Here is a 27,325-nt window from a genome sequence, read left to right as displayed (position 1 = left end):
GATGGCCACGGCCACCCAGATGCAGGGCATTTCTGCTTCACGGGCATCGGGGTGAATCGGCGGAGCTTTCTGCTTCCCCTCCACATGTGCCCGAGCCCTGACCTTCCCCTTCAGCCGGGGGCCAGCTGCAGCCTTCATAATCCGGTGGGATTTGTGGGAGCCGCCAAATTGGGGAGTCAGCAGCGTGAGTCAGCAGCGAGGGACTGGGGGTTGCTGTGGGGATAAGGAGGCGGCTCCGGCGCCCTGCCTCTCATGGCCACCCCCATCACCCTGGAGCTGCAGGCCAAGGGAGGCAGAATCCACAGAGGGGAAAGTAGGTCGGAGGACGTGTGCAGACGGGTGACAGAGAACCCTGCGGGTGATGCCAGAGATGACATTTCTGTCTCCTTTCTCCCCTGATTTGGGAATCAAGAGAGATCAGCGATGCTTTATTTGGTTCCCCCGGCCTTCCTAAAATAACCGCCACGCTGTGAATGAGTTTGTCCTGCAGATGTGGCAGAGAGGGGAGCGGCGATTCCCAGAACAGGCTTCCAGCCATGGGGGCAGCCATGTGGGCAAAAGCCCTGTGCAGTGGGCTTGGATTGAGACGTAGATTATTCAGTTACAGTCAGGAAGTCCCTGGATCGATCAGGAGATCTGTAGAAACCTCTCCATGGTGTTAAATCTCAGATGGTCTCGGGAACAGCGGTGGCAAAGCTAGAATCTCACTTCCAGATATTGGTGGACTGAGGCTGTGTCCAGGTGGCACAAGAGACAAGGGTCAGTGAGTCCACCTGGGGAGAAGGTGCAGCTTCGTAAGCTTGGGGCCAGGCCAGAGACCTGGAAATCGGGGTCCTTGGTTTGTAATCCAATAGTCACATAGGGTCCCCTGCTGCTATACCTTGAACTCTGGGATCCTAGGATTCCTGTGCCTGTATTTCTGGCTCTTTCCTGAAAGTATCATGGCCACATGATTCTTTTTGTTGACAGCCATCAGTGTGGGAGGGACAGTAGAGCCTCTGGTATGAGCAGACAGTGGTCAAGACTCCTACTCTGGAGCCAGACAGCCTGGGTTCAAACCTCTCGCTAGCTGTGTGAATCCAAACAAATTACTTAACTTCTCTGTGCCTTAGTTTCTTGGGTAAAATGATAGGATTATTGTGAGGAGCAAATCAGTAAGTGGGACGCGCTGAGCACCACACCTGGCACATAATTAGCATACAGGATGACTGGGTGGTTATTCAGCAATAAAATTATAGGAGGATTCCATTTGGCAATGCAGAGACCAACAAGTAAGTAAATTACAGCAGAGGCATCAGGGTAGAGAGGAAAAGGGTCTTGTCCAAAGTCAGTCAGCAGCAAAGTCAACCTCTGGCCACCTTATAGCCAGCTGTTGAGTCCAGGGGCCCAGCCAGATTCTTAGTCATTGAAACCAATCCCACAACACCATTAGACTGTGGTGGTCTTGGGAACGAGGGCTGGAGTTCAGGGTAAGTTTCCCACCCAGACCCTGCCAATCGGGCCATGTAACACAGGGGCTCTCGGGGACCACCCTTTCTTCATCCTGATGAAGACAGTAAAGAGGCTAAGGCAGCTTGGTCCAGGGTAGAAGTCCAGGCATCTCCCAACCAGGATGGGAAATCTAGACTGCAGGACGCCCTGAGTCCATGCAAGAGGAGGTGGGCAGGAAGGAGGAGCCGTGCCCTTCACCCTCATGACTCATCTGCTCCCGTGCAAAAAATGGACCTGGCCAAGGAAAATGAGACCCTGGTGACAGCTGAGCTCGCACACACCGTGTCTTCCCCTTCCTGAGGACAACAGTCCTCTGTCTCTTCTCACCATCTGATGCAAACAATGGGGTCTTTTTCTTTTTTTTTAAGAGAAAGAGAGAGAGAATTTTTTTAATATTTATTTTTTAGTTTTCGGTGGACACGACATCTTTATTTTATTTTTTATGTGGTGCTGAGGATCGAACCCAGTGCCCCGTGCGTGCTGGGCAAGCGCGCTACCGCTTGAGCCACATCCCCAGCCCGGCAGTGGGGTCTTTGAGAACGAGAGACACAGTTGAGTCTTCTCTAGTCCCCTCAGCATAGGCCTTTGGGAAATAGTGGGTGGATGGGCTGGGTAAGTGAATTGGTTGATCCATAAATAGATAAATAATCAATGAGATGACAGGAAGGCAGAGAGAGGGAGGAACAGATGGGCAGATGAATGGAAGGTGGAGGGTGAGTAGGTAGATGGGTGTGTGTCGGGGTAGATGAGTGAATGGGTGACTATGAATTAATAGGGGTCTCTGTGACCTCTTCCTGTGACAGCCAGAGGTTCCATGTTCCTTGGCCAACACCAGGGCTTTGTCAACCCCTCCAACTTACCAAGCTGACTCTGCAGTTTCCCTCAGTCATCCAGGCTGTGCTGGTTGAACCAGAGAGCTCCTAATTGGCTGATGCCTTTCTTCTTTCAAACATGAACAAATTACATGCGTATTTGCAAGGGTGGGTAAAGAACCCAGGGGTGCTCTATCCTTAAGCTACATCCCCAGCACTTTTTATTTTTTAATTCTGAGACAGGGTCTCTCGCTAAGCTGCAGAGGCTGGCCTCAAACTTGCAATCCTCCTGCCTCAGCCTCCAGAGCTGCTAAGATTACAGGCATGTGCTACCAGCCAGCGGTGGCACCCAGAGGAGGCTAATGAAGGCAGAGTACCCAGGACAGTGCAACAAGCCCTCCGTCCATGTCAGTTATTACTCTCATTACCACCATGATTCTTTCTGAGCCTCTGCAGTTGGCTTTGCCGGTCAGTCTCGCTTGACCCTACACATCCCTTTCATCCCATCAGGCCAAACAGGCCCACTCCCATGTTGCAGCTAGGAAAACTGAGCTGCAGAAACCTCAAGTAACCTGCCATGGTCACTCCTGAAGACCAGGGATGAAGCTGAGTCCAGAAAATTCCAGAGAAGTTCTCCATGGTGGTCAGGGAGGAGGGACATTCCAGGCAGGCCCAGAGAACTTAAAATTCATGGCTCATTCAGAAAACATGGTGGTGTGTGGCCCCGGCATTTCTTTGAGGGCCAGAATAATGCAAAATTAGTCTGAAGGGTGAGGCAGAGCTCATTGGTAGCAAATAAGTCCGCAGTAGGCTTTCTCCTCACGGGACCCAAAAGAATTACTCAAAACACAGGTGAGGCGGGTTCAAGGGCCAAGGTTGTAGGAAGGGTGGCCAGAAAAGGAGGCCCAGGAGGCCAGCCTCAGCCCCATGCCCATCCCTTCTGAGATGGAAGGTAGGGGGGCTCTTTCCACTCTTATTTCTAATCATTAGGGACTTCCCTTGCCCCCAGGGGAAGCTACATGAGTCTTCTTTTTGTCAAAAATTGCTTCCCTGCTTCAGAAATCCTGGCACACCCTGACATTTGCTTTGTGGCCTCCAACTCTTTGTACGTTAAGACTTCTCCTGGCTGCTTCTTGTCTCCCTGTCAACGTGCCACTCTCTTTCTGAGCCACAGCTGAGCTTTCGATGGAAATAGCTCTTTCCTCACACTCCCGAGGCACTGAGCTTTCTTGGGAAAATGATCTCCTTTTCTGCCCACGTTTCGCCTGCATATCAACCACCCGAGCAGGCTTGAGTTTTGTATCTTACGAGGCCTCTTATAAAGTCAGGTGACTCTCCAGGTGACATTTGAATCATTAAACTGCAGATGGATGCATGCGGAGCTGAATTGATAAAAGAGGGTGTCAAGCGTCTAAAATCATAAACTGTGGGGAGAGAAACTGATCTCCCTGGAGCCCCCAAAGTGATGGGGAAGGAAGGATTGCCCTGGAACAGTGTGGTTTTCCTGAACAGATAAGCCAACTTCTTCTAGTTAGAATCTAGATTTCAGGTGCAGTGGCACAGGCCTGAAATCCAAGCCACTCAGGAGACGAAGGCAGGAGGATTGCAAGGTCGAAGCCAGACTCGGAAACTTAGCAAGACCCTCAGCAACTTAGTGAGACCCTGTCTCAAAAACAAGAAGGACTGATGATGTAGCTCAGTGGTAGAGCACCCCAGGTTCAATCCCTAGTACCTAAAAACAAATAAACTAAAAACAAAACCCCAGATGCCTAGCCCCAGGAACCCCCAAACAGCAGGAAGAATCTGCTGGATTGTATTTTCAGTAAACATTAGAACCTGGACAGATGATGAGAAGGGCCAAGTATAGGAGAAGGGGAAGTGACTGAGGAGCAGAGAGACCGCCCCAAACCCAGGGCTCCAGGCTTCCAACTCAGGGCTCGACCTAACATTCAAATGAGCCTCCAAGTCCCCCGAGTCAGGCTGTGCTCTGCAGCTGGCCTCCTGACAAGACAGAGGGGCCAGAGGGTGTGGAAGGCTCTGAAAGGGACTTTGAAAGACATGAGACGGGGCTTAAAGTGAGGGTCTAGTTCTGGTAGGTGAAATGCCAGGGACCAGTTTTGCAGTTCCTGTCTCTGGGATAGTAACTTAAAGTGACTTAAAGCAAATCATCCCTGGTGGAATGAAGCCCAACTCTTAACCGAGCTGTTAATCCCTCCCCGTTTGCCTGCTCTTTCTCTCTCTCTGTCTCTCTCACACAGACACACACACACGCACATGCGCACACACCACAAATACCACACGTAACAAAGCACCCGTGAACTTGGAAAGGTCTCCAAAGAGTTTACTTTCCAAAGATCTCTCCGCATAGCAGGGGGATCCTGTCACCCTGGACACCCACATCTGCCTTTGCAGCTTCCAGGGAAGGTCCTGTGGCTTGCTGGCCTGGCTTGGCCACCTCACTCTCCTCAGACCTGGCACCTGAGAAGCTCTCCAGCAGAGGTAGCCCCTTAGATGACAGTTCTGGAGCCCAATTTTGCCTAAATTCCTTTCCGTCTGGTGAGCGGCAGCCCAGACATAGACACAAAACGATTCGTCAGTTCATTTGACACTTATTGGATGGCTCCCCACCACCCCATTCTAGAGGTGAGTACAGAGAGGAGCAGGGCACACTGCCCTGCGCCCCCAGGACTCTTCAGTGGCCCCTCCACTTTGCTATTAGCCAGTGGTCTCCAGCGCTGGAGGGGAGAGGCAGATGCTGTCGGGGAGCATGCGCTGTGGGGCACAGACCAGGGAACCACCTGGGTCCTGGCTCAGCTGCTTCTTACCAGCGCCACCTCGTCCTGCTCAATGTGCATAACTGTGGAATGAGCTGTGGAGGTACAATGAGGGGACGCACGTGAAGAGCTCAGGGAAGCCATGAGCACAGAGCGGGCATTCGGAGAGCTGGTCATGGCTACCGTTGAGACAGGGCTGGTGGTTAGTCTGGCATCGAGAGAGGCTTCACTTCCAAGGTCTATCCTCACATCGCAGCTTATCATGCCATGGGGTTCCCTACTGTGTTTGTCAGCTTTCTGTCACTGTAACAAATATCTGAGGTAAGTTGGCTTATTTAAAAAAAAAAAAGGAGTGGGGTTTGGCTCACAGTTTTGGAGCCACCAGATTATGATTCATGAACACCATTGCTTTGGGCTTGTGGAAGCCCATCATGGTGGCTCCTGGGGGAGCAAGACTGCAGGCTCACAACCAGGAAGTGAGAGAGAAAGAAGAAGATGAGGTCCCAATATTTAAGAGCTCGCTCCACTAGGCCCCAGTTCTTAAAGTCCCCTCCAGAGTCCAATAGCACCAAGCTGGGGACCAGGCCTTTATCCTATGGGCCTTTAGGGGACATGTAAGATTCAAACTGTAGCAATTAATCATGGAATTTCTTTTGATTTTTTTCCTTCTTAATAGTGGTCAAATACACATACCATAAAATTGACCTTTTTTAAACGTATATTTTAGTAGCATTCAGTACCTTGACACTGTGGCACAAACATCACCACCACCCATCCAGAGAATTCTCATCCTGCAAAACTGAAACTCTGTACCACATTAAACTCTTCCTTCCAATCCCCACTCCCCTCAGTGCCTGGGGAGCACTCTGCTTTCTATGAATTCAGCCCCTCTTAGTCCCTCATATAAGTTGATCCATACAGTATTTGTCTTTCGGTAACTGGCATTTTTCCCTTTAGCATGTCCTTAAGGTCCACCCATATGGTACCATGTGTCAGAATTTCCTTCCTTTGTAAGACTGAATGATTCTCCATAGCATGGACAGGCCACATCTTATTTACCTTTCGTCCATCAGTGGACACATACATAGCTTCTACCTCTTAGCTACTGTGAATACCACCACTGTGAACATGGGTATGCGAATATCTCTGTAAGTCTCTATTTTCAGTTATTTGGGGTGTGTACCTAGGATTTGGACTTGCAAATTAACTTTTTAAGGAATTGCCATACTGTTTTCCACAGCATCTGCACCCCTTTACATTCCTACCAGCCATGCACAAGAGTTCCAGTTCCATCTCATTCTTGCCAAACTTGTTATTTCCTGGGATTTTTTTGTTGGTGGTGTGTTTTTTTTTTTAATTTTTTAGTTTTAGGTGGACACAATATCTTTATTTTATTTTTACGTGGTGCTGAGAATCGAACCCAGTGCCTCACGCATGCTAGGCGAGCGTGCTAACCACTTGAGCCACACCCCCAGCCCCTGTTGGTAGTGTTTTTAATAATAGTTATCCTAATGGATACGAGGTGATACGTGCTCTGGGTTTTTTAATCATCTCATTTTTGCAGATATTATTTACAATTTGGATCATGTATATTTATAGTTTGTTATTTATAATTCATCATCATTCATTGATTTTTATCTGTTTCACTCCCAAAACATCCAGCATTCCAAATCAGAAGCATGACTTGTCCCAAGTTACGCCCATGACTGCACCTCGCACTCCCAAAGGGCTCAACAGCCGAGCAGGGAAATGTACCAGATAAAGCTTTGAAGTGACAGCCCCCGGGCCCCAGCCCTCAGTGAGACTGTGACCTAGAGCAGGTCACTTCCCTCCTGGGCTATTTCCTGTCCCTAGAAACAGGAACACTACCAACACCTTAACTCCTTTGCAGAGTTGGAGTCCTGGAGCTAATAAGGCTCTTGGAATTTTTACAGCAAGAGCGAAACCTCTGAGCTTGTCAGGATAAAAAATGCAGAAAGAGAAAAGGGGAGGGTGCACGCTTCTTAGTAACGCGTGTAGGCGATTTCAGAGCTCAAGTTCATGGAAACAAATTGAATTACGGAGGAGGCAGCGCTTGCTATTTGTAACCATGGATTGTTTGAAATCCTTTTAGAGGAAAATTAAAATATTTCACAGAGGGTAATAAAATGTTGGGTGTTTTGCAGGCATGACTGCTCAGCTCTCTTGGGCAAATAAGTAATTAGGCATTTTTATTTAAGTCCTTGGAGTCGTCATTTTCTTTCATTAGTGGAGAGGGGAGAAAAAAAAAACGGTTGTGGAACATACATAAAACTCTGGAAATCACCAGAAAGTTAATTATAAAATTGTATTTTATATATATTACACTAGAGCCTAACAACATATTGTGGAAACAAAAAAGAAGCTCTTAGAATTTATTTTCCTAATGCCAGAAATGGGAAGTCATATCAAAGATTTCTCTGCTTCCAAGTGAAATCTCATCATGGAGCATAGAGAGGGCAACTCTGCAAGGTGCTTGATGCTGAGACATAGGTTAATGTGGTCATGGGACCTGGGAAGATGTTCTGAGCCTTGTCCCCTTCCCTGGTCCCCAGATCATCTGCTGACGGACCTTCTCCCCTCCACCATCCTTCACCAAAGTCTACTTTAAGGAAAGCTTTGATTTCTCTCTCGGAAACCATCTGCTCCTACCCATTCCATTTCACAGATGGAGAAACTGAGAACATGGTTAGGTTCTAAGTCTCTTTCCTTCCTGGGTCTCAGGCCCACTGTGTGTGTCAATAATTGTGTCTCCATGTGACTGGGACCTGCCTCCTGGGCCTGAACCTTAACTGCAGAAGGGGAGAATAGGCCCAGGACATAACTGACTATGGAGGGTCCCTACAAAGCTCGCATCTTCTTGAATCCCTGTTCTTCCTGCCCACCCTGCTCTTTTGAGCAATCTCAAGGAAGCTGAGGACCAGGATGCAAGGCCGATCTGAGACCCATGAAATGTCACTACTGGGACGGAGGAGGACAGGCATGTTTCTTGCTATTTGTCCCTCTTTAATAGCTCTCTGGTTTTGATTTTTTATCTCTGGTGGCTTTTCCTGCTCCCCAAGCCACCTCCACCTGAGTGACTGCATATTAATGTCAAGTGCTTTCTGTGCACATGTGTGGGGGAACCCAAGGGAGTGGATCATACCTGCAGATCTTCCCTTCCCACCGTGAGGGGCTAGTGCCCCCTTAGTGCCCCTGTGGAGCATCTTGCCTTGACCTGCAAACGTGCATCTTGCCCAGAAGACTGGGCTGCCTTGAGCCATTCAAGCAGTTGGCAAGCACCTACTGTGTGCTGGGCTCTGCAGTACCCCTGAGAACCCAGAGAGGAATAGAACACAAGAGATAGAGCCCCAGAGGCAATCTTCAAATACAAGATGTTTGAGTTGATCCTTAAAACATGAGTGGGACTGTGCCCAGCAGGAAAGAGAGAAGGACCCACTCAGAACAGAAGTGGAGGCCGAAATCAGGTGAGGGTAAGGGTGCTGGGGGAGAGAGGCAGCCCTGGTTTTACTGAGAATCTCTGCAGCAGATGTTGCTGGCACAGCAACAACGTAGCAAGTGCTAAAGAACGAGCGAGAAGAAAAAAGGGAGGGACCAAAAGGGATAAGTCAATCAATCGCACCCTATTCATAGAATGAAATCTACGCCACAGGTTAAAAAGAACAAACTAGAACCAAAACACATAGAATCTCACGAATGGAATGTGGAGTGAGTAGAGCAAGTTACAGAAGAATGTGTACAGTCCCCGGGTCTGAAATGCTCAACGTGCAAAAGAGTCCTACCCGGATAGACATTAGGTTAAATGGCCTCATGCAATTGCCACCTTTGGGCCATTTTTGACATGCACAACTAGCCATTTCATTTGGCTCAACCTGAGTCGAAATCACAAGAGATGGCCCATCCATCCACACGGTGGGACACTACTTAGCTGATGAAGAGAATAAATCATGGCCACATGGAACAGCTTGTCTGGATCTCAAGGAGATTATGCTGAGTGGACAAAGCCAATCTCCCAAATTAACCTACTGTGCGACTCCCTGTATCAATGCCTCCAATGACAGAAGCAGGCTGGTGGAGTAACTCAGTGGTAGCACACCTGCTTAGCATGCCCGGGACCCCGAGTTCACTTCCTAGCACCACAATAAGGGGGGGATAACGAAAGGGTAGAGATAGATGATTGATGGCCAGGGCCAGGGAGGAGTTGACTGTGGCCACCAGGGAGTAGCAGGGGGCCCCTTGGGGTGAACTGTCCTGTATCTTGACACTGGTGGTAATCATGGGAATTCAGGCATGATGCCATTGTGAAGAACTAAATGCACACGTGCACACACAGTGGAAGTGAAGCTGGTGAGATCTGAATAAGGCCAGTTTGATGGTGTTTGTGACATTGTACTTTGATGAAGCAAGAAGTTAACTTTGGGGGAAATTGGACAAAGGGGATATATGAGAGCTCTCTGTATTATTTCTTACTGCATGTGAATCCACAGTTATCTAAGAATAACACATACATGGCAACGACTAAAGCCAAATTTAACATAAAAGTTAATTCTGGGTCCAGGGTGAAGTGAGCAGATGAGAAGAGATACACAGAGGGGATTCAACTTTTCTTTGACATGTTTTGCTTCTTAAAAAAGAAAATTTGGGGGCTGGGGTTGTGGCTCAGCAGTAGAGCGCTCGCCTAGCACTTGCGAGGCCCTGGGTTCGATCCTCAGCACCACATAAGAATAAATAAATAAAATAAAGGTATTGTGTCCAACTACAACTAAAAAATAAATATTAAAAAAAAAGAAAATTTTGAAGCAAATATGGCATAATGTCAAGATTCTACAAAGTAGGGTGGTAGGTACACAACTGTTTCTATCATTATCTTCTTTTATGCTTGAAATAATTCATAGTTGTTTGAAATAATCTATAATTATTAAAAGATGTCTTGCTTCATGATTTGCATCTGGAGTCAGGACTCCATCTGGGATGCAGTGGCTTACGTCCCAGGCCAGATGCAAAGGGTGGACCCAGGGCTCCCCGGGGGCGGGCCCTGCCCTGTATGAGCCGCACCTGCCTCTCTCCACAGCCCCCGGAGAAGGAGGGTGGCCTGCCTCGGCAGGTGGGTAACAAAACAGAATGCGGTCTGCTGGGCTTTGTGCTGGATCTGAAGCAGGACTATGAGCCTGTGCGCAGCCAGATGCCGGAGGAGAAGCTGTATAAGGTGTACACCTTCAACTCCGTGCGCAAGTCCATGAGCACCGTCATCAAGATGCCCGACGAGAGCTTCCGCATGTACAGCAAGGGTGCTTCTGAGATTGTGCTCAAAAAGTAAGTGGCCAACAGGGCGCCGGCTGAGGGCCGAGCTGGAGGAGGGGGTTGGGGGCCTCTGGACCATGCAATGCTGGCATCGTCCATGCTGGACCTAGCAGCACCCCTGGACTGGAGAGTCCATCTAGCACCAGGTCACACAGCAAGACTCACCCCTTGCCCACCACTTTTTTAACTATATCCTCTTAAAAATTTCTACAGATAAGAGTCTTCCCTGCCTTCTGAGAGACTGGATCCTCAGGACGTTCTACCCACAGTCACACTTAATTTTGCTTCCCTTCTCATAGGGCTGGTTGGTGGTAGTTACTTGGTTTTCATCAGGCAAGTTCCTCTGACTGTGCGCCAGAGATAAACCTGGGGAGCTAAGCAGGTCACTGTCCTCTGTGGGCCTCAGTTTCCTGGCTCGTAGGTTGAAGGGATTGATCTAGCCCGATGGTTCTCAGCGCCAGCAGCCCCATGCAAATCACCCCAGGGAGATTTTTTAAAAAACCATTGATCATTGGACTTACCCCAGATAACTTGAATTGGAGACCCGAGGGCAGGATGCACACGTGGGTATTTGTTAAATGCTCTCCCCAGTTGATCCTAGTATACAAGTGGGGCCAAAAACTACTAGCCAAGGTTTGATGGCCTTTGGAAACCATTTTTTTAATTTTTCAAATGAAACCTTGTAGATAACACATATAACTGACCAAAGCAGGGTTGCTCTTGCTGAATGGCCCTGGGCAGATATTTTAAGGTCACCTGGTTTTACCCTACCTCAGACCTGGGCGCTGGTGGGTGCACCTAGTCCTGAGGCATTATGGGAGATGGACCCGGTGGGCCTTGCCTGAACTCTGTGGCCAGTTGGACATCCCCAGTGGGCAGGGGAACACCCCTTAGGCCCTTGGCTGGGCTTTATTCACCTGCCTTTCACTCTCCCCCAGGTGCTGCAAAATCCTCAGTGGGGCAGGTGAGCCCCGGGTCTTCCGACCCCGAGACAGGGACGAGATGGTGAAGAAGGTGATCGAGCCCATGGCCTGCGACGGGCTCCGCACCATCTGTGTGGCCTACCGTGACTTCCCCAGCAGCCCCGAGCCCGACTGGGACAACGAGAATGACATCCTCAATGACCTCACCTGCATCTGTGTGGTGGGCATCGAGGACCCCGTTCGGCCTGAGGTAAGGCCCTGGTGCTCTGCTGCGGGGCCTGTCCTCCCTGCCGCCAGGTGCTCTTCCCTCTACCCCCCTCCCCAGGGACAGGTGTGGGGAGTTCCCTGCCTTAGAAGCCTTTTACCTCACAGGAACCAGGAGCTCTGGTAACAAGCCCCTAGGCCCAGGTTCCAGGCCTGGGCAAAGGACACACCCAATGACAAGGGCCGTTGTTCTCAGGAGAACACCAAGTGCCGTGTCCCCATCAGTACTTCCACTTCCCTCTGTCCAGGTGCAGTTTAGCAATCACCATCCCCTGGCCAGCTTGCCTGGTAACACCTCTGACATTCAGAGGAACAGAGCTCGCACAAGTCACGGTGTCATGTAATTCTCGGGACTTCCAGGAGCCAAATCCGATGCAATCACACAAGAGTCTTTATTGCAAGCTCGAGCCTGGACTCACAGTGGTCCCAGGGAGTGAGCCCCGGTCCTTTGTTCAGTGAGATCTTATAGGTTTTGGGGGATACTCTATGGGTCACAACATCACACAGCAAATCATTCCACACCGCGGGAAAGTCCAACAACAACTCTTAACACTGATTAGCGCATTCCCTGGCAGGAACAAGTTGGGTAGGGGTGATTGGTTAGTACAAGAGGGGGACTCGTTTGAACTGATTGGTTTAAGCCATGAGGGGTGTATGTCTAAACTACAGGGTTTCCCAACATGTTATCAACCACCATAAACTACTGGGGGGGTCATCTGGCATCCCAGGTATTTTCCCTGTCTCATGCTGATTGGTGGTTGCTAGGGGGTTGCTATGGGTCCTCACCTAGCCTGACTGAGTCAGGGACACTTGGCTCTGCAGATCTCTCCTGTTATTTGCAGACAAACAACTCAGCAGGGTGGGTATGTGCCTAGGAGTGCTCTGTGGGTTTTTCCAAGGACAAGGGCCACGCCCCCTTCCTTGGACAGGCTTTGCTCTGAGGTTGAGGCTGGTTTCTCAAAAATGGAGTCCCATCAGTTTCTCAGTGTCAGGTCACAGTCTCCAGCAAGTGGGCGGGGGCGACAGCACCTTCCTCACATGGATGGAGGAGGTGATTGTGGGAGAGCCCCTAACAGGTACTCAGCACACAGTAGGTCTTCAGTCTCCTTTAGCTGAGTCTGCATCCTGCAGGGAGAAGGACAAGAATCCTGAGCTGGAGCGTGGCGGGAGGAAGGGAGGAGGATGGACTGCCCAGTGTGGAGTGTGCCAGCAGGGACGGCCTCCGTGTCCCCTCCTGCCCTGACACCATGGTCTGGCCAGTCCCTGTTCTCTCAGAGCCTCAGTTTCCCCTCTTTAAAGGGAAACAGGGTAGAATTTTTGTCCTCCAAGTTCTTGGGCCTGATGCCGTAAGATTCTACATTCCACTCAGGCATCAGGGAGAAGAATCAAAGAGTGAATGAATTCTGGCATGGGACGGACCAGGGAGTGCCAGAATTGCTGGCTGTGAGGCATTGGGCCAGTTACATAAGCTCTCTGATTCTTATCTGCAGACTTCGGATAATAATACCCTCCCCCACGTACACACACACACACACACACACACACACGCACACACACACACACGCACACACACACACACGCACACACACACACACGCACGCACGCACGCACGCACGCACGCATGCATGCACATCCTGGGATATTGTGAAGGGTCTGATCGTACCATTTTGAATGAACAAAAGCAGAGTGTCTGGCATGAGGTAGATGGCCCCAAAACGAAGGTCCCCTTTCTTCCCCCCTTCCCCATAGATTCTGGATCCAATGACACATTGTGTCCCCTAACCCACAGCTGAGCCTTCAGGAGGTGCTCGATAAAGATTTGTAGAATGAATGGACTTGAACCCCAGTCTTCCAACACCGTATCTAGTGCTCAGGTCTCTCTCTCTCTCTCTCTCTCTCTCTCTCTCTCTCTCTCTCTCTCTCTCTCTCTCTCTCCCCCCCCCCTCTTGTCACACACACAACTGGGTCTCACTGTGGGCCCCTCATCCTACCCCGATCCTAAAACAGCAAAGACAGTCAGCACCCAGGAGCTTGGCGCTTGGCACCAGAGCCCGCGTGTGTTTTTCTGTAGACCGCAGCCCTCCCGGGTACACAGGCCATTTATCAGCTCCCCCAGGGGACGCCTGCTCATTACCAACCGCTAATGGGCTCAGGCCTCACGGCGATGCATTACCTCCTTACTGGAAATTTCTCAGAACAGGCAGCAGTGGCTTGTCCCCTGCAGAAGGAGGCGGGCCTAACCACGCCCTGGGGACTCCCTTGTCCTTGCTTTCTAGAGCCTCCTCCACCCCTCCGTGAGCTCCTGGCTCATCACCACGCCTCCGAAACACCTCTGAGGTGGGCTGGGAAAGAGAATCCGGTGCAAACATTTTTTTGGCCCTGACCCAAAATAAGAAGAAATGGATTTTATGTCATGACTCAAGTCAGCACACACGCTTAACCAACCCAAGAATTTCACAAAGTAATGCCATGTAGTGCGGAATTTTCTGTCCTTCCTTCTTTTTGTTAATGCCAATCAACACCCACTGCCTTCACAGTCACTCAAGAGGCGTGGCTAGAGGTTTGAACCCTCATCTCACCCAGATAGCTTCCTCACATCCCAGTTTGCAGATGGAAACACAGAGGGACGGGGATGTCCCCAAAGACTCCCTGTAAGAGGCTGAGCAAGTCCCGATTAGGGCAGGTTTCTGCCTTTCTTCCCCAGGGCCTTTGCCTAGATGCCACAAAACAGAAGGGGCAAGTCATTCTGTGTCAGGAGGTTGAGGAAAGACTCCCCACACCCAGGGCCTGAGAGGAGCAAAGCTGGGTCCCTGGCATTTGCTGTTGACAGCAGGGTCATCCAGAGTAAGTGGCTTCAGATGCAGACTTGGAAAGGACCTGGATGCCAGCCCCAACTTTACCACCAATAAGCCACTGGCCCTCTCTCTGTGCCTCTATCTTCTCATCTGCTCATCCTTCCTTCCATCAGAGAATCCATCTTGACCCTCTCCCGTGCCCCAAAGGCCTGCCCTCAAGACATAATCTGAATTTAACAGCAGTGGCCTGGCAGAGTCAGAGGATGTGGGCTCTGATTCTGCTCCTGCCACTCCTTCTAGGTGGCCTCAGGTGCATCCCCTTTAGCCTCGGTCTCCTCATCTGAAAAACAAGACACGTGAACGGTCTGATGTTCTCGACTCACAGACATGGCAGGGCTGCTGGGGACGCTACCTGAAAGCATAAAAGCTCAGACCTGCTGATTTGCGTCTCCCCCTGGGGAGCGTGGGATGGATGCAGGCCCCCAGGAGCCCAGTGGATACAGTTGTCTTACTGATTTGCTTTTTTAGGATAGGTGATTTGTGTGCATGGAACCAAATTCAAAAAGTACAGAAGTGTGAAATAACCCTACCGCCATGCTAGTCCCCAATTCCCACCTCCACAGCAGCACTGTCACCGGTTTTGTGAGTGACCCTCTGGGAGCATCCATGCCTATGGTGGGTGCATTTCTGCAAACTCTGCCGAGCTCTGTTCACCCTGCCCTGAGTCTCCTGGGCGAATACCCTGCTTAGTGCCTCCAGCCTGCCGAGGCCCAGAAAGGAGGATGGCCTCCACCTGGGCCACCTCTAGGGTCCTTAGACATGCTAGGGTTCATTTTGCCATAGCAGGAAGATAATTTATGCCCCCCTTGGTTTCCCCAGCTGTCAGTGGGGTGAATCTCCACACTGCCTTCCCCCCTGGAGACCACCAAAGGCAAGAATCAGTTAAAAACATATTTGCCAAAACTCCCACCCTGAGACGTTGCTGAGGCTGACGGAAGCCAACATCAATGAAGCCATCAGGAGAATGGCGGTCTGGGACTTGCCGGGTTATCCGGGGGTGTTTGGAGCCCTTAGAGTCACAGACAACGGCTGTCACCAGAAACAACAGATGTTTAAAAGCCTTTATTTAATGAAAACAGGAAGCGCCCATTTCCTGACTGTTTTTCCTCAGTGAGAAATATCTAGGATAATTTTAGCAAAAGAAGCCTTTTTTTAAAAAAAAATTAACAGCAATTTTATTTATGTGGAAAGCATATTTCAACCAGATCAATGCCTCTGGGGTTTCAGTCTTAATCATCTCTGCATCTTTAGTGCCTTGAACAGGATGTTCAATAACAGTTCATTGAATGAACAAATGTCTGAGTGATAGAAGAAACTACTGAGAATAGTTTAAGGAAATATCCCACTGGATTGGAAGAATTCAGAATGGCTTCATGAGCTGAAAGCATTTTACATGTAAGATGGGTAAGATACGACACACAGAGATTGAGGGAAGGCAGAAGGAACAGAATGGGCAAAGGCAGGGAGTTGGAAAAGGATTCTGTATTAGTCAGATTTCTGTTACTATAACAGAATGCTTGAGATGAATCAACTTGTAAAGAAGAAAGGTTTGTTTGAGTTCACAGTTTTGGAGGTTTCAGCCCATGGTTGTTTGGGCCCCATTGTTTTTTGGCCCATGTTGAGGCAACACATTATGGTGGGAATACATGGCAGAGCAAAGCATTTCACATCACAGCTTAGAAGCAAAAGAGAAAGAAGAAGAGACCTAGATTCCATAGTCCCCTTCCAGGGCACACCCCTTGTAACCTAAGACCTCCCACCCTTTAGAGGTTCCACCACCTCCCGATAGCACCATAGTCTAGGGACCAAGCCTTGAACACACAGGCCTTTGGAGGATGTTCAAGATCTAAACTATAGTAGATGCTAAGTGTTTTATTCATCAGTTTGCGAGGGCTGCCATGGCAAAGTACAGATAGCCCCCAACCTAACGATAATTAGATTTTGAATTTTTTTGACTCCACAAAGGTGTGAAAGCAATACTCATTCCATGGAAACTGTACTTGGAATTTCAAATCTGGATCTTTTTCCAGACTAGCAAAATGGGGCAGAAAAACCTCTTGATGCTGGGCAGGGCAGTGAGCCACGGCTGCCTGTCAGCCCATGATCACGAGGGGGAACAACCCATGATACTTGATGTTCATCTTGGCTGTTCGGTAGGTTAGGTCTATTTGGTGCATTTTTTACTTTTGATATTTTCAACTTAACGGTGGGTTTATCAGGACTGAACTCTGTTGAACAGCAGGTAAACCACAAACTGAGCAGCTCAAACAGTGGAAATTTGTCTCACAGCTGTGGAGGCTGAAGCCCAAGATCCAGGAGTGGGCAGGGCCTGCTCTAGACCACTCTCCTAGCTTCTAGAGGTTTGCTGGACCGTCTCTGTTGTTCTTTGGCATGCCTTCTCCCTCCCCTGACATCTCCTTTTGTGCATGTCTTTGCATCCAAATTTCCTCTGTGCCTAAGGACCCGATTATACTGGATGAGGACTTTTTCTGAGAACCTCATCTTTGTGTAATTACCTTCATAAAGACCCTTTCTTCAAGTAAGGCCATTTTCACAGCTATGGGGGCTTAGGACTTCGGGGTCTCTTTGGGGGGAAATGCATTTCCAAGCTCAGCAGTGGCTTGTCAGAGGAGGCATGGGAGTGAGGCCTCAGTCACTAGGGTGTGCACGACTCAGCTCTTGGGCCCAGGATTCCAATGTGCTTTAGTGCTTTAGTATTTCTGGACAACTGGATTTTCTGCCCTTGATGTGTTCTCTCCCCCTCAAAGACATTCTGCAGCAAATATAGTCTTATTATTTTATTATTTGTTATTGCCTATGGGTAAGAATCACTCATTCAGTTGATCTGTGTTCTGTATAAAGGGCTGCCACAGCTCCAGGCTAATTTCCACATCCTGGTTGCTGGGTAAATCCAGAGCTCTGCTTGGGGAAGCTACTGGGGCCTAGGGGGTGGCGGGCCTTGCCGCCTTCAGATTGGCTGGGCTGGGTCTGAATCTGACCCGATTGGCCCAGACATCAGTCTGTCATTATAGTCAGAGAAGGCAGGATGCAATCCTTACTCTCAGCAAAATGTCCTATTTTAAGTGACAGCATAGTCATTCGGATTTATTCTAATCCAATGTCACATTCTGTAAATAAAATGCCTCCAAATGCAAACATCTCCCCCTCAAAAAAAAAAAAAAAAGCCTGAAAATACACAAACAGACTTATCATGGAGCTTGTAGATAAAGCTGGTCCAGTTCAAGTGTACTAGGTGCTCTGTACTCTGGCCTGGGGCCTGATCTGAGAAGGTGTTCATTAGGGTCTTTCCAAAGCATTATGCAGTTCGGGGGATCCAGTGGTTTGGTCTCAGGAGAGACTATCATGGTCAGTAGGTGTTGGCTGCCTGGGATTCTGGCTGAGAAGAATTCTGAGCCCACATCAGGTTCAATCCAGGATACTGTGATCGATTAACAATGTCTGCCATGGGCACAGGGAGAGAAGCCATGGCCTGTATTCTATCTGTGCCATCAGTATCTCATGGGGTTTTTACTCCCATTTAAGTGGAACTGCCTATGAGAAGGGCTCACTCTGGGACTCATGAAGGCAGCGAGGGCCTGCCAGGGGTGGTGCCCTCCCCCATGGATCCTACCCTCCTGTCTAGGTCCCAGAAGCCATCCGCAAGTGCCAGCGGGCAGGTATCACTGTCCGAATGGTCACTGGTGACAATATCAATACGGCCCGGGCCATCGCCATCAAGTGTGGTATCATCCATCCTGGGGAAGACTTCCTGTGTCTGGAGGGCAAAGAGTTCAACCGGAGGATCCGCAACGAGAAGGGGGAGGTACGTGACCCAGGGTAAATGTCCTCAGAGGGACTAGATTTGATGGGGCGGGGAGCTGGGAGGCACAGGCGCTGTGATGCATGATTGTGCAGAGACCAGCCAGTATACTCTGGGCTCTTCCTCGATCCTCAGTTTCTCTCCCTGATCCTGCTGACCCTCTCCCCTCATCCCTCTGCAGATTGAGCAGGAGCGAATTGACAAGATCTGGCCAAAACTGCGGGTGCTGGCTCGCTCCTCCCCGACAGACAAGCACACCCTGGTCAAAGGTGAGACGTGGGAGGTCTTGGGAAATTCTGAGGCCAGAGACCAATCCTCATTTCCTGGCACGTGGTGTTTCCATACAACTGGACGGGGGAAAGGGACCCTCTCTGGGAGTCTACACATCTGGGGATGCTCTTATGAAAAGGATGCTTTTCGGCCCAGGGATGCCTGTTGAGGGCCCAAAGGAGGTTGTGAGCCTTCTATTCTGGGCCTCCAACTCCTCCAAGAAATGTTAGGGTTGGGGCCATCTAGGGTCTCGAACTCATGGCTCAGTTACCTTATGGGGACCACAGATATGTTTTATTTGGCCAGTGGGGCATTTTAAATGTCGAGTTTGAGTGACTTTATACAGATCTTGCTCTCTGTGGTTGACAGACTGCTACTGCTCGTTATCTGAAAGTCAACCCTCTTCACTTGCTCTCAGTCTGGCCCCAGAGCTCAGGAGTTCAAGAGCCTTGGTGTGCTTGGCATCTTGAGACTCAGGGATGGGCTGTCTTGGGCCCAATGCCACAGTCCTTCTCTCTTCCCATTTCCCCCCCCAGAGAGAGCACAACACATGCCAAGCTCTGGGGGCCAGGTTCTAGGTATTTCTGGTTCATGTCCTGGCTCTGCTGCTGACCTGCTCTGTGGCCGTGGACAAGACTGTCCACTCTGGGACTCGATTTACCCATCTGTAAATTGACTGTGGGATCCAGGCTTCTGCCTGAGATCATCCGTAGGTGTCTAGGATTCTTGCCTCAAACGTGTCACCCAGGGACATTAATGGAGGCAGATCTAGCCTGGGGACAGAAACAGAAGCCCTGAAGCACAGATACTGAAGCAAAAGTTCTCCAACCCATGCTCATTTCTTATTATTTATTAACTCATTTGCTCATCAATTCATTTATTCATTCTTTCAATGACCATTTATTGAGGACCTGTTATATCCAGGCCCTGATCTAGGTGGATGTGGTCCTTCCCTCTGGAATTCGTGGTGCAGGTCCCAGGCAGTGGACACTAAATAGGCAGTGTCCCTGCAGAGGGTGAAAGGCTGCATGGGTGGCAGAGAAGGCTGTGCTGGGGCCCGCTGCTGCCCTCTGACTCTGGCTGGGTAGGGTGTCAGGTCACAGGCCATGGAAGGCCAGGGGTGGGTGGGGAGGGTGTTTCCAGGAGGAAGGGTCTGGTTTTCAGACAGGGCAGGGAACCACACTGGAACTGTCCAGAGAAAAAAGTTTTCCCCAGCACATCAAGGAATGAACGTAAATTCAGTTACCTGCATGGGAGTCCTGGAAGAGGGAAAGCTGAGGAGGAGACTGGAGGAGGCGGGTGGCATCACATCCTACAGACCACGCATTCGCCACGTAGGTGGCAATGACCTGCACTGTTACCCCAAGTTCAGGAAGTGGGAGGGCCACGTGGAAAAGACCACCATTTCATAAAACCCAGCCTGCTTTGGGAGAGTGACCTGCAGGCAAGAGGGACCACCAGGATTGCCTAGCGTGCCACAAGGACCAGATGGTGGCAGGCAGGGCGGCCAGCCGTCAGCAGGTCTGAGAAACCCTTCCAGGTGGAAGTCTGAGCAGGGTGTTTGGACATTGTAAGGGGGTTAAGGGGCAGGGGCCCAGGACCTCTGCTGTCTGCCTGTTTGAGGGCCCACTGCAGGCCCAGTGCCTTTCTGGTGGGCATCTGGGCACCAGGAGTCACAGGAGACAAGACAGATCTGAGGAAAATTGATGCTTTCAGTGTAGGACTGGCCACGCTGCGGCCTCTGACAGTCGAGCGAAGCTGTCCAGAGGTGGCTGGCTCTCAGGGCAGGAGAGTGCGGGGCCTGAGACACAGGCCTGGCTGGGGTACAAGAGGGAAGAGCTGGGGAGCTGCTGAACCCAGGAGCACCCACCTAAGTGGTGCCAGCAGAACCCAAGGACAAGTGACCAGAGGAGCGGGAGTGATATGGGTGACAGGAAAGCCAGGACGGAAGCTTGTCAGAGAGGAGGACGGATGTGGTCTGGAGGGTCAGGACACAGATTGGCCACAGGGAAGCCCCTGGTGGCCACACAGGGCAGGGCCACACTGGGCCTAGAGTGAGAAGAGACAGCCCCAGGAGGGTTTTGTCCCAGATCTGTGCTCTGTTGGGAACAGGAAAAGCCCATTACCAGCCCAGGGAGCCACAGAGCCCCTCCCCTTGTCAAAGAGGAGCCCCCTGCAGGCTGAGGGAACCAGGGAGGACAGAGGCCTCGCATGCGCATACGAGTGGACCAGCTTGGAGAGACCGGGTTCAGGGCAGAGGGCCTTGGGGCTGGCTACTGGGTGGCAGCAGCTCAGGACGGTTCCTGGGGCACCAGGCATGGGAGCTAGGTCTTGAGGGGAGCAATTTAGAGGGGACAGTGCCCTAAGTTAGGGAGCTCATCCCCCCCTCCACTGCAGGGCATAGGCAGGGGGGTGGGTAGGGGAGGCAGCAGCTTCGGGGATGCTCTTGGAGTGACAGGGGTCTTCAGGGCACTACGAAGACTTCTGTGGATGGTGGCATCCAAGCTGAAGCTATAGATGGGTGACAGGAGTATATCCAACCCAAGGAACAGCTTTTATAGGAACAGAGGCCAGTGAGAGCCAGGCATGTGGCAAAGAGGTGGACATGGCCAGGGGCAAGAGAAGAGATCAGAGTGGAGAGGCCCGGTCGTGGGGTTCAGAGGTTCCTGCATGTTATCATGAGGCCCAGGGAAGAAGTGAACGGCTTTTCCGAGGGGCAAGGGACAGGTTCAAACAAGGTCTTGCAGCAAGTTCCAGGGTGCCCCAAGTTAGTGAGGGGCCAGTAGAAATGCCAGTTGTAGAAATCAGGACAGAACACAAAGGACTTCAGTGACATTTTGGAGCCAGAAATCTAAGGCCTTGGTGATGCGTCTGTTGTGTGGAATAAGAGTCAAGGTCAACACCCAAATATCTGTCCTGCCCATGGCCATCTCTGCCTGGTAGCTTCATGAGTGACAAGTCCCACACACTCCAAAGGGCCCTGATGATGACACCTTTCACCTACCCTCTTCCACTGACCCAGCTGGTGACTGGGGCCACGTGTCTTGTGTTCATTCTCATTTTTATTGAATTTTTTATTGAGGATGAGTGTCTGGAGATAGGCCAAGGTCAGAGTAGTAAGGGGAAGGTGTTGGTAGGGCAGATGGCGGGACCCCAGAGAAACCTTGAGAATCCCTGGAGAGCAGAGGGGCCCTGGGTATAAGCAGAGGGACCAAGGGGACAGTTTTTCTGGTTAGGGTGGTTGCCAGTGTGGCCAAGTTCTGTAAGAAACAAAGACAGTGCTGGAAAGTGGGCAGGACCCAGGCCACACAGGACCTCCAGCCAGCCCTGGGCTAGCCAAGTACCCAGAATGCCCTGCAGGTACTGGGAAGAGCCACGCCAGAAGGGGCTAGCTAAGCAGGGGCCAGAGAGGGGGCCATGGCCATGGTCAAGGCTCAGGGCTGGCCCAGGCCCTGAGCATACTCCTGTCCCCAACAGGCATCATCGACAGCACACACACTGAGCAGCGGCAGGTGGTGGCTGTGACCGGGGATGGGACCAACGATGGGCCTGCACTCAAGAAGGCTGATGTGGGCTTCGCCATGGTAGGAGCGGCTCTCAGGGGTGTGGGGTGGAATCTGGCAGGAGCACCTAGGCTACATAGCCTTGAAGTGGCTTGTGGGACCCCCAGTTGACACTCAGCTGACCCTTTGGCCCTGTGTGCATTCAATGCTCTCCAGCCTCCACCTGGCCCCAGAGGTCTTCCTGGAAGGGAGGAGTCCTTCTGCTCAGGGAGAGCTTTGCAAGGAGGGGCACTTGTAGGTTGGAGAGCAGGAGGGTGAGGGAGGAGAGGGTCCAGGGCAGGGCCCAGGTGGGGGTCTGTGTGTGTCCCTGTGTGTGGTCTGACTGTGCTGGGCCCATTGGGATGGAACAGGAGTGGGTTGTGGTGGGCTGAGGATGTGCCAGGGATGGGGACAGCAGTATAGAGCCACTCACCTCCCCCGGCCACCCCTCCAGGCTCCTGTCCCTGTCCCCACAGGGCATCGCAGGCACGGATGTAGCCAAGGAGGCCTCAGACATCATCCTGACAGACGACAACTTCAGCAGCATCGTCAAGGCGGTGATGTGGGGTCGCAACGTCTATGATAGCATCTCCAAGTTCTTGCAGTTCCAGCTGACTGTCAACGTGGTGGCTGTAATCGTGGCCTTCACAGGCGCATGCATCACACAGGTGGGTCCTTGGGGTGCGGGCAGAGACCCCGAGCTGAGAGCTTCCTGAGCTGTGTCAGAATGCCTGGATTGGGGCACGCGTGATTGGAGCACCTGCCAGGAACCGCATCACAGTTCCCTGTGCAGGTGCCAGCCCTGGTGCAGTGGAGGAAATGAGAGGTGGCATGGCTCAGGTGGCCCAGTAAGTGGAAGATGTCAGCCTTACACCCCCATGGTCCTGGGCCAGGCACTGGCCAGACTCTTGGTCCAGGGCTAGGGGGAGACAGGGCCAGTGCAGACCCAATGTAGATCACAGGACCGGCTGAGGGTCAGCGGGGCCCCTGGGGGCCTTGGTTCTGCAATGATGGGGACAGTACAGGCAGCGGGAATCTGTTTATCCAGATCACTTCTTCTGGGTTTCATGCAGCCCTGTCCTCTAGACTAGGTGGGGCCTGCAGAAAACAAGACCTGGAGGCCTGCAGCCTCACCATGTCCTCACTTTGAGACAGGAATTGGGATGATTCCCATTTGACAGAGGCAGAAACTGAGGCTCAGAGTAGGAGAGGCACCTACCACTGCTCCTGAAGCCTCCTGGTACTGCTACCAGCCTGCCTCCTCCAGGAGCTGACCAGCCTGGCCTGGGGAAGAGAGTAGGCTGCCTCAGCCCTGGGAAGTCCCTGAGGCCTGACGCCTTCCAGCAGCCACCTCAGTATTCAAGCCCCTGTACTCAGGACCCCCAGAATCCCAGAGTGCTGCACTACTACTGAGCTGTGTGGCCCTGGGAACCCTGCTCCCCTCTGTTGCATCCGAGTCATGGGGACACTGCTGGTGGCCACTGCTTGCCCCAGTCTGAGAGTCAGAGCCCTGTGGGGTGAAGGGCAGAGATAGGGATGGTTGGGTTCCCTTCTGCTGGAAAGAGTCCTCTTTCCTCTCCTGTGGATGAGAAGCTCCCTCTAGTGGCAGCTTGGGGATACTGCCATGGTAACAGAAACTCAGGCTTCTTGGATCCAACTGGTACCTGGTGGGGAAACTGAGGTTCCAAGAAAACTACCAGTTGAACAGGGACCAGGGGGAATAGGTGGACACCAGTCCCTGAGGTGCACTCAATCAGAAAAAGCTGAGGGGCAGGAGGAAGCCCAAGAGGGATGGCTGAGCCAGGACAGAGGCCGGGGAGCTGGCCAGGAGGGGCTGTGACAATCGCCTAGGAGGTGAGCGAGCGCACGGGCACAGGCAGAGGGGTCAGGGTGGGTGGGCTTCCTGAAGGCTGTGTTCTATGGCCCCCAGATGGGCAAGGCTAAAGCCACAGGGATCTGGGCTGGAGAGAGGCCAGGTGGGAGGAGGTAGGTCCCTGAAGCTAGGGAAACAGGTGCAGAGGAGAGCAGGGCCCAGGAAGGGGCCACAGGAGCCCAGGGTTTTTTTAAATATTTTTTTGTTGTTGTTGTAGTTGGACATAATACCTTTATTTTATTTATTTATTCTTATGTGGCGCTGAGGATCGAACCCAGGGCCTCACACGTGCCAGGCGAGCACTCTACTGCTGAGCCACAACCCCAGCCCAGGAACCCATTTTTAAAAGGAGGGAGGAGGAGCCCTCTGAAAGGGAGGACCAGGAGAGTGGGGTCAGGAGTGGCCTGGCACTGCGGTGAGGCTGGAGGAGGGATCCCTCAATCTGATACAGAAGTGGCTGGTGACAGAGAAAGGCATTTGAGGACACAGAGGGGCCAAGCCTACAGCTGTGGATAAGGCCTACAGGGCAGGAGGAGGGAGGGCGACCAGCAGCTCCAGCTCCTTCAGGCAGTGGAGACCCTGCACTGTGATTGTGCCCGACACGCGGTACTCTCCCGTCTCAGTCAGCGAGAGGTCTAGAAGGGCACACACCAGAATGGGGGCAGTGGTAACCTCTGTGAGATCCCCCAGAGACTTTTAGCCTCCTCTGCTATTCCTTATGTGCCAAAATTTCCCAGCTTGAAAATGTATTATTTTTAAAGTCATAGAAACACAAAGAGAGGCTTTTTAGAATAACGTAGGATAATAAAAGGCAAGGAGAAACTGGGGACAAGGGTCATGGAAAGGAGAGACTTGAGCCACAGACAGTTGAGGGGAAAGAGGCAGCAGGAGGTGCAGGGAAGGGGGAGCGGCAGGGGCTGTGCTGTGACATGGCCAGGAGAAGGGGGGAGGGAGGTGGCAGGGATGCAGCTAAAGATTACAAGAAGCTGGTGGCTGTTGGGCCTGGGGGACTCTGCCTTCTCCTGGGGTGGTGGGGTACAGGGCTGAGGTGGGCAGCTCTGCACAGTCCTCCAGAGGAGGCTTCTAGAACCTGCTGTGCACCTGCTCAGGAACCCACGGGACAGGCCAGCCTCATGTGACCTCCGTCACATCCTACCAGCACTCTATGGCAGAGGAGGGGCTGGCTCCTGTGACAGAGCTCTCCTTGGGCCACTTCTCCAGGACTCCCCTCTGAAGGCTGTGCAGATGCTCTGGGTGAACCTCATCATGGACACATTCGCTTCCCTGGCTCTGGCCACAGAGCCACCCACTGAGACTCTGCTTCTGAGGAAGCCGTACGGACGCAACAAGCCCCTCATCTCCCGGACCATGATGAAGAACATCCTGGGCCACGCAGTCTACCAGCTCACCCTCATCTTCACCCTGCTCTTCGTTGGTGAGCCCCCTGCCCACATCCTCAGTGGCCCTGTCACCACCTTCCAGGGACACTTTGGCCCAGACCTGGCATCTGGATTCACAGCCACCTTCCTATTTTGCTCAAGCTTAGGGAGGTAAAGTAAGTTGCTCAAGGTCACAGAGGGAGCTTCGAGCAGAGCCTGTCCCCATCACAGGCTTAGCTGACCCCAAATCTAGGGTTTTTTCCATGGATCGCAGCTCCCAGGTCTGAGTGCACATCACACAAGGTGCATGCAGGGCTGATGAGTGCACTTCATATCAGCTCCTCAGAGCCGGGACCCCTTCCCTGACCTCTTCTAGCACCTTCTGTTGCACCAGGGAGGGTGTCCTCATGGAGACGTCTGTGTAACTGCCAGCCACTTACACCATGCTTCCACCGAAGCTGCCTCATTTAGGCCTCCAGCCACGCCATGAGGCAGGTGCCCTTGCTCCTGTGTTAGGAAGCTGTTTCTGTCACTATAATAAAAGACCCAAGAAAACTTAGAATAAGTTTATTTTGGTTCACAGTTTTGAAGGTTTCTGTCCACAGTCAGGTGGCCCTGTTGTTTAGGGTAATGGCAAGGCAGCACTTCATGGCAGGAGCATGGGGTAGAGCAAAACGGATCACCTTGGGAGCCAGGGGGCAGAGAGAGCAGTAGAGACCAGGGCCCATGTCCCCCTTCGAAGACATGCCCCAGTGACCAGAAAGCCTCGCACAAGGCTCCATCTCCCAATGATTCCACCACCTCCCTGTAGCACCACCCTGGGGACCAAGTCTTAACACATGGGCCTCTGGTGGACACTCCAGATCCAAATTATAGTACCTTGACCCCCCATTACTCCAAGGCACCAAGGCTCACAGAGGTGAGGTGCTTACCTAAGGGCACACAGCTGGTCTGAGGAGGAACTAGAAAGAGAATCAGGTTTGGCTGGGGTTAAGAATGGCCTGGTTTCTGTGGAGCCTCCAAGATGATCCTGGCAAAGCCTATCCCTGGTCATGGTCCCCAACCCAGGAAGAGGAAGGGGTTGGTCACACAGAGACAGGCCAGTGCAGCATCCCCAGCCTGGGAGCTGGGTTTTCAATGCTAACGAGCATGCGCCCTCAACACCCAGAGTATGCATGGTGGCGCGGCAAGGGTCTCAGTCCAAAAAAGGCAGTCACCTTCTGTAAATCTGGAAAGTGATGTGTTGTCGGGACACAGTTTACTGTTGTAAGAATTATCCTGAAAAGCTATAGAGGAAGCCACATGAAAGAAAACCTTGAGACACTAGGAGAAAGTGGTGGGAGAAAGGGAGGAGAACTGGGGCTCCTACTGCCTGCTGCCCGCACCACCACCCAACCCCGACTTCATCACCTGCCGTTCTTGGGTTTGGCTGGACACCTTCTACCCAGAAAACTCCACGACCTTCCTGGCACCAGTTCATGAGGTTTTACAAAAGGATACAGGATGCATCAGACATGCCACCAACAGGCATCCATGCAGCAATCTGGGGACCACCCCAAGCAACAGCTCAGGTGTGAAAGGATGAAGCCCAAAAGGGTGGTTCCAAGGCCACCCCAGCCTAGAAGCCCCACACTCACATAGGAATGGGGATCTCTTATAACAGCCCTATGAGCTTCCAGAGGTCTCAGCAAGGGCATGCTCAGTGCCAAGCAGCAGAACTGTCAGGGAAGCTCAGATCCATGGCCTCCATGTGATCAGCTTTCTGTTGCTGTTACAAAACACCTGAGATAATCAACTTAAAAAGAGGAAATGTTTATTTTGGCTTACAGTTTTGGAGGTTTCAGTCTATGGTCAGTCTCTTGCTTTTAGGCCTGTGGTGAGGGGGTACATGCTGGAGGAAACTGCCCAACATGGAAGGGAAGTTTAAGAGAGGAAGAGGAAGAGGCTGGGGTCTCAGAATCCCCTTTGATAGCATATCCCAGGGACCGTAAGACCCCCACATT

The 27,325-nt window shown here is 51.6% G+C and overlaps 1 protein-coding gene across 5 annotated transcripts in view; it reads left to right on the top strand.

Moving 5' to 3' along the window:
- The window catches only part of Atp2b2 (ATPase plasma membrane Ca2+ transporting 2), a 131,047-nt gene that overhangs the window by 89,312 nt on the left and 14,410 nt on the right, over positions 1 to 27,325 (top strand). For all 5 annotated transcript variants that reach the window (XM_077793544.1, XM_077793543.1, XM_026383009.2 and 2 more), the window contains 7 exons: positions 10,167 to 10,408; positions 11,335 to 11,569; positions 18,082 to 18,261; positions 18,440 to 18,527; positions 22,006 to 22,112; positions 22,547 to 22,738; positions 25,165 to 25,378. In XM_077793544.1, coding sequence (XP_077649670.1) covers positions 10,167 to 10,408; positions 11,335 to 11,569; positions 18,082 to 18,261; positions 18,440 to 18,527; positions 22,006 to 22,112; positions 22,547 to 22,738; positions 25,165 to 25,378 — 1,258 coding nt within the window. The remainder of the gene's footprint in view (positions 1 to 10,166; positions 10,409 to 11,334; positions 11,570 to 18,081; positions 18,262 to 18,439; positions 18,528 to 22,005; positions 22,113 to 22,546; positions 22,739 to 25,164; positions 25,379 to 27,325) is intronic.

Source organism: Urocitellus parryii, chromosome 16, assembly GCF_045843805.1.
Source record: "Urocitellus parryii isolate mUroPar1 chromosome 16, mUroPar1.hap1, whole genome shotgun sequence".
Taxonomy (NCBI): domain Eukaryota; kingdom Metazoa; phylum Chordata; class Mammalia; order Rodentia; family Sciuridae; genus Urocitellus; species Urocitellus parryii.
The sequence above is the reverse complement of the archived record's forward strand: the minus strand, read 5'-3'. Positions and strand labels throughout refer to the sequence as shown.